The following is an 11,043-nucleotide window of genomic DNA, read 5'->3' on the forward strand; positions in this document are numbered from 1 at the left end:
AATAACATCTCAAACCTTCTAAACTCGCTAAGTTGTGCCAGGTTTTGACCAGATACAGGATTAATTCGCGTATAACTCCACGCTTCTGGTGTTATAACCATGAGTGCAATTCGTTTATATTCGCACCGACTATGTTGTTATAATTTGCTCTCAAAACAATGCGATTATAAACTAATTGCACTGTTTTGAGAGCAATTATGCAATTATGTAATTATGTAATTATGTAATTATTTAATTATGTAATTATGTAATTATGTAATTATGTCATTATGTAATTATGTAATTATGTAATTATGTAATTATGTAATTATGTAATTATGTTATTATGTAAATATGTAATTATGTAATTATGTAATTATGTAATTATGTAATTATGTAATTATGTAATTCCGTACCATTTTACTGACACCACGGCATCAACTTTAACACGATTTTCTGCAAAAACCATAAACGATATAAAACTGAAACATTTTTGACTGGGTCAAATGTCTTAATGGCCTTCAAATCAGCATGAAAAAATAAAAAATTGGCCAAGAAATAAAAATTTTAGTGCCATAAATGTGGACCCCCAAGTGGTGTTAAAAACGCAAATTAAATAGGTAATAATTTATTTAGTCTCTTGAGTCTTGACACCACTTAAAGGACCAGTTAACTCAAAAAAAAAGTTATCCTCATATTTTGACAGATTGTGACAAATAGCAAACTGAGCAACGAGTCGAAATTCCTAAATCTCTAACTGCTCTCTAACGCGTGTAATTACCGTTTATATTATTTTGGCGATGACGTCATAAAGTCCCTTGCGCGCACAGAAGAGCTCGTGAGACTGTATTTTACAGGTAAAAATGGACATAATACAATGGTTCTCCCCCAAATAACTCGAAAAGTAAGTGTTTTAGGGTACATGTTGCTTCATAAGTTGTATATAAACATGGCCATTCTGCACAATTTGCACCCATTCAAAAATCTGTAGGGCCTTCATAGCCCAATTTACAAGATACCCATATTTTTGCATGATTTCTGGAACCGGAAATCAGTTTTTCGCCAATAACTGAAAAAGTAAGCACTTTAAGGCATCTGTTTCTTCGTAAGTCATATATAAATATGCTAATTGCGGTTCTTTTGCACCCTGTCTTAAGACTCTATCACGATCCTATCGAAAATGGGCTCAGCACCACGCCCAAAATGGTTTTTGGCAAATTTCTCGAAAAGTAAGGATTTTAGGCCATGTGTTGCTCAGTAACTTCTATATAAACATGCATATGCCGCTTCGTTTCAGCCTATTTAGAAGTCTCTACGACCTTCAGAAGCAAAAGGTCGGTTACGTTATTGGGTCAATATCGGCGTGGTCAATATGTCTCCAACCGAAAATCGTTTATTCATACTTTTGGGAAGGTCTTTGCAAAATTTCGTGAGTATACGAAAATTTGCAGGTTCAATTCCATAAATGTCCATAAATGACTGGACTACACAAGTTTAGAGTTAACTTTAGAGAAACTCATAAATCATTATTATCTAAAATTAAGCTGTCAGTGTCCATGATCAACCTATGGCTACAATGTTTTACGTGAAAATTGAAATGTAAAAATCAGGAGTAATATAAAAAGTGTATTTTTAGATTAAAGTGCTATCTCATAGTTTAAGAATTGTATAGATTAAAGTTTGTCGTTTAGCCATCTAAGAATCGATCGTGCCGTAATACATACATATGGCGTAATACATACATATGACATATGGCCAAAGAATAATAGGGTCAAAGAATAATAGGGTCTTGGAAAATCTATAGTTGTTCAGTGGGTCGATTGACTGAACACGTTTGCACTTGGTATTTAAATTTACCTGTAGTTTATTTATGGTAAGTACCGATGATCATACAAGTAGGACGATAACTAGGTAAGTCAAATTCAAAACACTCCGCACACTGTACAACTACACTCCAATCAGTATTTAGTAGACCGGGTATTTTTCAGTTCCCACGGCACCGTTCTGATAGGAGCTACTTCTACTAATGGTCCCATGAGAACGGCCGTAAAATAGCCAGACTTCTTGTCTCCTGTACTGTCTGGCACGTGTGGATTAAAGTAAGAAATTTCGCTATGCTAAAAATATAATTGCTCTCGGAACTATGTCTTTTAGGACAGCGAACCATTCGACTGCTCGCATTCTTCCGAACAACTGTAATATTATATTACAGAGTTACACTCTGATCAGCTATATTTAATATATAGCACATTATTTTGTGTATTAGTTTCATGGACTGGGGAAAAATAATCGGTACAGTCTCCCTTCGTTTTAATGAAGCAATGAAAACAATCAAAAATTATCTCATACGACATAACTTGTAATAGCAGAAACTTTCTAACCGTACATTCACCAGCCACTGTTCAAGAACTTATGTCACTGTTTAAAATCCTGACGTGAGCACTGTACATCCAATCAGCTATTCATATAGTTAGGGTGATAGCCAAAACTATAAGGATTTTGGAGAACTAGGGAAATAGTCATAACTCTAAAATTTGAGTGAGTTACACGTGTTTTATTGACGATGATAAACATTTGTGCATTGTATTACGCTATGCCAGCGCGCACTGCGAGGGACTTTATGACGTCACGCGGCCACAGCTTATTATTGCAATAACACGCGTTACACGTAAGCTAGAGAGTTGGTTCTTTCGGCGATACAATTTTTTACCAGTTTGTCACAGCTGATTTAAATCTTAGCCAAATTGGAGACTACAAATTTTTCAGTTAACTGGTCCTTTATAAAAGGTTAAACGGGTTCCTGCTATATTAATAAATCCTAAGCGGGTGGTGCAACTACCACTACCTGCAGAAGTGCAACTACCACTACCATGAGTCATGGTATAAGTGGTAGAGATTAACGCATACAATGAAATGAGCGCTAAATGAAATATACACTGTAAAATGTACATCAAGCATTTCGACACTCCATAAAATATAAACGACACGGATAATGTTTTGGCAGGTGTATGACTGAGTTACAAAAATGTTGACAAAATGTTGACAAAATGTTGACAAAATGTTGACAAAATGTTGACAAAATGTTGACAAAATGTTGACAAAATGTTGACAAAACTTTCAAAGATCCCTCCAAATAGTGAATTCAAAAGGAATAAACGCAACACACCTCCGATTACTAAACGAGTATATATCGGCAATAAAACATTGTAACACCGCTGGATATATTTAGCAGCTTGCTCTGGAAAAGTGCAGTCGTGGAAAGTGCTAGATTATGAATATAACAAATGTGCTTGTTATAAGCGCAATTATACTGGCAAGCCTGCAAGCATTTAAATAGTTCAATGTTGCGATGCCAAGACAATTCGTTTACATTTGTAATTATGTTTTGTTATTATTGTTTGCGTTTGTTCATTAATAAATTTATAATTGATTAATTTCGGATGTATGTTTGATTAGTGTTCATGGCATTGGTAGTACTGTTATGTACTGTTATGTACTGTTATGTACTGTTATGTACTGTTATGTACTGTTATGTACTGTTATGTACTGTTATGTACTGTTATGTACTGTTATGTACTGTTATGTACTGTTATGTACTGTTATGTACTGTTATGTACTGTTATGTACTGTTATGTACTGTTATGTACTGTTATGTACTGTTATGTACTGTTATGTACTGTTATGTACTGTTATGTACTGTTATGTACTGTTATGTACTGTTATGTACTGTTATGTACTGTTATGTACTGTTATGTACTGTTATGTACTGTTATGTACTGTTATGTACTGTTATGTACTGTTATGTACTGTTATGTACTGTTATGTACTGTTATGTACTGTTATGTACTGTTATGTACTGTTATGTACTGTTATGTACTGTTATGTACTGTTATGTACTGTTATGTCATGGATTATTTGGCTACGAATGGAGTAGCAGGAAAGGGTGAGGTTCCAATAATTTCGGTCATTAAACTCGGTCAGTAAACTCAAATAAAACTTCGCCCGATTCGCTGATCAACTGAGTCCTGATAAACACAATTTCAGTGAATACACTTATAATACTTTAACTTTAACTTCTCAGTATATTCCCTTTATAAGTTGGAGAAATCTTGTAAAGGGTTAAATTTTTCACAACTCTCATCATACATACATGTTACATGGCGAGATCTCCATCCAAAAGGATTAGTCTGCGTCGACTGCGTCATTACTTTGTATTATACAACTTCGGCGGGTAAAATTTCTCCATTCCTTTCGGTCTGCAGCTAATCTTTTCATACAATCAATCGTGAGTCCATTCCGATCCAATCTCTGCTCAGCATCCTCAATAAATACATCATTTAAGCTCTTCCTAGGCCTGCCTCTTGATCTCTTCCCATGCTTGGGTTTCCATTCAAGTAAATAGTTGGGTAATCGATCTTCTGGCATTCTACTGACATGTCCAAACCAACGCAGCCGTTTTGTTGTTATTATGTCAGCAAGAGCAGTTATTGATGCCCTTCTTAAAACATCCTCATTACTTACTCGATGGAACCACCTCACTCTCAGGATTCTTCTTAAGCAGTACTGATGGAAAGACTCCAATCTTCTTGTCTGCACTTGAGTCGTGTTCCATGTATCTCACATCCATAGGTAAGAATGGTAAGAACAGCTGCGATGTAGATTCGCACTTTGTTGTTAATGCTTATGTTCTTATTCTTCCAAATGTTGTTGAGTTGGTTAAAAGCTCCAGTTGCTTTTCCAATCCTGACACTTATTTCTTTATCAATCTTGCCATCTGATGTAATTTTGGCACCCAAATAAGTGAATTGAGTGACCTGCTTTGCAGAGTTTCCATCGACAGTTATATCTATGGTCCTATTGTTGTGTTCCGGGGTTCTTATCAGTAATGAACAATTGAAACGATCACTTCCTAAAACCTAAAGGCTATTAGTATGATTAGTTAACAATATAAAATCATATATCAATATATAACATTCCTCCTTGTTCAATGTTCAAATCGTTTGCGTATCGAAAACATTAAGATTCGTCTCAGCTCGGACCACGTTTTACAGAATTAAATTAAATTGCGCGCGCTTAATGCGCGTGACTGAAAACAACAAATTCTCTATAATATAACGACGTCCGCGTTTTACATAAAATACATAAAATCCAACTTCACATTCTCTCTCTTTCGACGAATGTTAAAATCTGCCGTATGCCAGTTAAAATAAAAGTCTCGTGACAAGTTGCTTTCCGATTTAAACTGCCGTTTCATGTTAGAAATCAAATGTTAAAATGTCCTTCATCTATCGGGTATCAAAATAAACATCTTCGTTCGATATTACAATACACTGCACGTAGTGCCTTTACACATAAAACAAAGCCTATTTAGTAGCAAGAGCAGTTATTGATGCCCTTCTTAAAACATCCTCATTACTTACTCGATGGAACCACCTCACTCTCAGGATTCTTCTTAAGCAGTACTGATGGAAAGACTCCAATCTTCTTGTCTGCACTTGAGTCGTGTTCCATGTATCTCACATCCATAGGTAAGAATGGTAAGAACAGCTGCGATGTAGATTCGCACTTTGTTGTTAATGCTTATGTTCTTATTCTTCCAAATGTTGTTGAGTTGGTTAAAAGCTCCAGTTGCTTTTCCAATCCTGACACTTATTTCTTTATCAATCTTGCCATCTGATGTAATTTTGGCACCCAAATAAGTGAATTGAGTGACCTGCTTTGCAGAGTTTCCATCGACAGTTATATCTATGGTCCTATTGTTGTGTTCCGGGGTTCTTATCAGTAATGAACAATTGAAACGATCACTTCCTAAAACCTAAAGGCTATTAGTATGATTAGTTAACAATATAAAATCATATATCAATATATAACATTCCTCCTTGTTCAATGTTCAAATCGTTTGCGTATCGAAAACATTAAGATTCGTCTCAGCTCGGACCACGTTTTACAGAATTAAATTAAATTGCGCGCGCTTAATGCGCGTGACTGAAAACAACAAATTCTCTATAATATAACGACGTCCGCGTTTTACATAAAATACATAAAATCCAACTTCACATTCTCTCTCTTTCGACGAATGTTAAAATCTGCCGTATGCCAGTTAAAATAAAAGTCTCGTGACAAGTTGCTTTCCGATTTAAACTGCCGTTTCATGTTAGAAATCAAATGTTAAAATGTCCTTCATCTATCGGGTATCAAAATAAACATCTTCGTTCGATATTACAATACACTGCACGTAGTGCCTTTACACATAAAACAAAATAAGCTGTCGTATAAAATGAGTAAAAACAATCTGTAATAAATTAATTAATTCCAACAACGTCTTGGTTTGTTAGCCAGTCTGTCAGATCTGCGAAGTGATACTGGTGCAGATCCCGTGTTGGGTGTGTTGTTAGTTTTAGTAGTTGTCAATCGTGTAGACTGTGTAGTCACGTTAGAAGTAGTGGGTCGTGTTACAGTGGCTTGAATAGGTGTAGGTGGTTGTGATTGTGAAACACTCACTGATGGAACACGTGCTGGTGAAACATTCTCTAACTCTAACGGACCACGTACTGGTGAATTGTGCGATGGTGAAACATTCAACTGGACATGACTATTGCTAGTTTCTAGATTACCTGGGGGACTATACAAAGTTGGTTTCTTTCGCTGTAACATTGGTCTCAGTCTCTTCTTAATCTGATCTGCGTGTTTTACAACTTTTCTCCCACCAAACTGTACTTCATACATATTGGAATTGCCCAGTCTTTTTTCAATAACACCTTCTTTCCATGTGTCTTTAGCTGTAGGTTGAACATACACGTCTTGTTGTTCTTCAAACTGTCTGTTTCGAATTCTGCTAGAATCAAGAACTGCTTGCTCCTTCTCGATATCCATGCTGTCAACTTTCTGCTGATCCAGTGGGGTAATCTGATGAAGTCTGGATCTGAGCGATCTTTTAAACATCGCCTCTGCTGGTGGTGTACCTGTTACACTGTGTGGCGTGTTTCTGTACCGGATCAAGAAGTTCGCTAAATTCTTGTGAATATCTTTACAATCTTCGTTCATCTTTTTCATAGCAGATTTGAAAGTTCCTACAAACCGTTCACAACAACCGTTACTTTTCGGGTGATATGTTCCTGTCTTCAAGTGTCTGATGTTGTTAGATGATAAGAACTTTTCAAACTCGTCAGAGGTAAAGTTGGTTCCATTGTCGCTTACTATGACGAATGGCAGTCCGTTTCTACTAAATATCTCTCGTAGTGCTCTGATAGTAGCTGCTGAAGTGGTGTCTTTGTTCATCTTTATCACTTCTGGCCATCTTGTGTAAGCATCATAGACAACTAACCACATTTTGTTGAAGAATGGGCCTGCGTAGTCAATATGTACGCGCTGCCAAGGCATAGTGGGTTTGGTCCACGGATGTTCAGTGAGACTTGGTAAACTCTTCCCATGTTTACCACAACTTTTACATGTGCTGGCTAACTGTTCAATCTCTGAGTTAATCCGTGGCCAGTACACGTAAGAACGAGCCAGAGTCTTCATTCCACTCATCCCAAGGTGTGTGACATGTAGATTCTCCAACACTGTCGATCGTAGTTTGCTGGGAATAATGACTCTGCAACCCCACGTTATACATCCTAGCTCCACAGATAATTCACTTCTTCTGTTCCAGTAAGCTGTCATCTCTTCACTGAATTGTATGCCTTTGTCCGGCCATCCATTCATGATGTAGTGTAACGCTTTTGACAAAATCGGGTCTTTTTTGGTGTAACTCTCGATCTTCTTAGCAGTTAAACAGGTATCTTCAATGTCCACACTGAAGACTAGCTCTTCCTTAGCTTCTTCTTCGTCCTGTTTAGTGTGTGGAACTGGTAATCTTGATAGCATGTCTGCATTACCATGGGCTTTGGTCGAACGATATGCTATTTCGTAATCGTAATCCATAAGGAATATCGACCATCTGGTTAGTCTTGCTGCTGTCATGACCGATAACTGTTTGTTCTTATTGAATATGTGGACTAGCGGTTGGTTATCAGTGACTAGCTTAAACTTCCTCCCGTACAGGTAGAGGTGAAAACGCTTGACTCCCCAGACAATTGCTGTAGCTTCCTTGTCGATCTGTGAGTAGTTCTTTTCTGCAGATGTCAAGGTGCGTGAGATGTACTCAACAGGTCTTTCAGTTCCGTCAGGCATTACATGCGACAAAACAGCGCCTAATCCATGTGATGATGCGTCTGTATCTAGCTTTAGCGGTAGATTAGGATTGTACAAAGTCAGAACTGTCTCCGAACTTAACATGTTTCTCAGTTTCTCCCAAGATTTCTGTTGTTCCTTGCCCCATTTCCATTTGACTCCTTTCTTCCTGAGTTCGTCTAAGGGTGAAATAATCTGAGACATGTTTGCAATGTACCTTCTGTAGTAGTTCACTCCTCCAAGAAATGATACAAGTTCGTCCACCGACTTTGGTACTTTCATCTTCAGTAAATCTTCCACTTTGGATTTTACAGGCTTTATTCCGTCTTTGTTCACAGTGTGACCTAGGTACGTCACTTCGTCTTCCATGAACTGGGATTTCTCCGGTTTACATCTGTATCCTTGATTTTCTAATCTCGTTATGACCTCGTTCAAAATGGTCATGTGTTCTTCATCGTCTTTTCCTGATATGAGAATATCGTCGACTCTACAACAACACATTTGAATCCCGGCTAGAGTTTGGTCAATGGTCTCCTGAAAAATCGCAGCAGCGGGTGCGATACCATACGGTAACCGGTTCCACATCAACTGTCCTAGATGGGTGTTGATTGTCGTTAAAATCCTGTCTTCCTTTCTGATCGGAATGTTGTTGTAAGCTTGTCGAACATCCAGCTTAGTAAACTTCTTACCCCCTGTTACCTTGTTAAAGCACTCTTCTATTGAAGGTAACGGGTATTGCTGAGCTGCCATCCCTGGATTCAACGTGAGATTGTATGATCCACAAATCCTTGTCTTCTCTCCTTTAAACACTGGAACTACGGGTGTTCCCCAAGGACTTGCTCCCTCAACTTTGCTCAAAATCCCTTCGTTGATCATTCTCTGTAACTCGTCCCCGACTTGCTTCTTCTTAGCATAGGGTAACGGTCTCACTCCAAGTGATTTAGGCTGTGCTCCTTCCTTGAGAATCAGCTTTGCTTCAGCTCCTGAGATAAGTCCTAAACCTTGCTGAAAGATTGGACTTTCCTTGAGTTTACTAATCGTTCTGAGTTTAAATACTTCCATGTCTCTGTCTGATACTGCAGTGACAAGTTCTTCATCCACACTACTAGTACTACACACATTTGCATCAACAGTCTCTTTGTCCTTCTGAAGATTAAGAATCTTTGTCAGCCAGTCTGGTCCTAAAAACTCTGTTATCCATGACTGCCCCATGAGCGACGGGCACTTGCCATCTATTATATACAGCTCTAATCCCTGTATCAGTCTTCCGTTGAACTCAACGTCTACCAGACTTTTACCTTTGACAGACAGTCTCTCGTTGTTAGCAACACGCAGGGTCTTGTTAGCAGCACGCAGGGTCTTGCCTAACCCTAACTTAGAAAAAACATCACAACTAACTATACTTACCGTGGATCCACTGTCGAACTCCATCTGTAGATTAACTCCATTCAATTTAACCTGAACGAGTGGTTTAGAAATGTTCGTGTAGTTAACTGTCAGTTCATTGTCATCATAAAAATCATTATGAATTTCAACATTGCTCTCAGAAAACTTGAGCATGGTACAATCTAGGTCAGAAATTTCATTTTCAAAATCAACATCATGATAAACAGAGGACTGACACACTAAACTTGTGTCCAATTCACCTAACTCACTCTCTGAGTTATCTACTAGTGAATACTCTAACACCTCCTCCACAAATAAAATTTCCTCACTTGACTCCTCACTCTCGCTCTCAAGCTCTGAATTACTCTCTTCTGAACTTTCACTATCTGAACAAGCCTCCACATGATAAGTTTTGACGTCTTTCTTTCTCTTCTTCTTTCTCTTTGCGTGTTGACAGTTCTTACTGATGTGTCCCACTTTCTTACAGGCATGACATTTCGTGAAACATTGTTTCTCTGAATGTCCCTTCAGTGTACATTTCTTACATGTGACCACTGTTTTCTTGTCAGTCCTGTGGGATCTCTCTTTCTTCCTATACTTGACACTGTTTACTGTTCCACTGCTTGATGCGTTCATTTCTTGAGCCTCCAATTTGGTCTTCTCCAGTGACAACATGTGCTCTCTTGCGATTTCTAGGGTCAGATTGGTCTTCTTTAGCAGTTTGGCTTTCTCTCTCTCTTCTCTTAGTCCTGCTACAAATTGGTCTAACAATCTGGAATCTAGATCCTGAAACTCGCAATCAGTTGCACATACTAGCAGTCTCTCCATATAGCTAGTGCTCTTTTCATTCTCCTTTTGTCTGATCTGTGTGAAGTGATATCTTGAAGCGAATTTGGTTGGCCTGGGTGCGAAATGTTCGCATAGTCTCTGCTTCAACTTACTGTATCTCTCTTCCACTAGCTTCGCTGGTTTACACAAGTTTGTGGCTTTTTTAAACATACTTGAGTCCATGTTGACGATGAGTAGCTTGGTTCTTTGGAGCTCTTTCAATTCCTCTATCCGGACTTCCCTTTCTCTAGTAAGTCTATCAGTTTCGTCCTGAGCTCTGTCGTTCTCCTCCGGGATTTCTGGGATTGTCGGGTCTTCCACCAGTTCCCCGACCTCTAGAAAAACCTCAAATTGTTCAAACCAACTTCTAGTTCTTACATCTGTGACATCTGTCGTGGAGAGTGGTTCAATAAACTGATATCTCATCACTGTCGCCATTGTTGTGTTCCGGGGTTCTTAGTAGTAGTAGTAGTAGTAGTAAACCCGCAATGGGGTGGCATGTGCCTCAATAAAATATTACAATCATTTATTATTATATCAATTTATCGTTAAATATTTCAAAAATATCAATAACGTATGGTTGATCCTTCACACTTGGTAAAATATATAAAAATTAAGTTAATCTACACTAAAGAATAAATAATCTATATTATATAAATCAACAATATTAACTCCCCA

General features: G+C 37.9%; 1 protein-coding gene across 1 annotated transcript; it reads right to left on the reverse strand.

Moving 5' to 3' along the window:
• Positions 1-5,784: 5,784 nt before the first annotated feature.
• On the reverse strand, positions 5,785-10,803 carry LOC134823891 (uncharacterized protein K02A2.6-like). Its single transcript, XM_063835487.1, has one exon. It carries the CDS (start codon positions 10,801-10,803, stop codon positions 6,286-6,288), a length of 4,518 nt encoding a protein of 1,505 aa, XP_063691557.1. The 3' UTR covers positions 5,785-6,285.
• Positions 10,804-11,043: the final 240 nt, after the last annotated feature.

The sequence above is a fragment of the Bolinopsis microptera genome, chromosome 12 (assembly GCF_026151205.1).
Source record: "Bolinopsis microptera isolate Bmic1 chromosome 12, MBARI_Bmic_1.0, whole genome shotgun sequence".
Lineage (NCBI taxonomy): Eukaryota > Metazoa > Ctenophora > Tentaculata > Lobata > Bolinopsidae > Bolinopsis > Bolinopsis microptera.

Coding starts and splice junctions, on each gene's coding strand:
- LOC134823891 (XM_063835487.1), bottom strand. CDS start 10,803: ATGGCGACAGTGATGAGATATCAGTTTATTGAACCACTCTCCACGACA.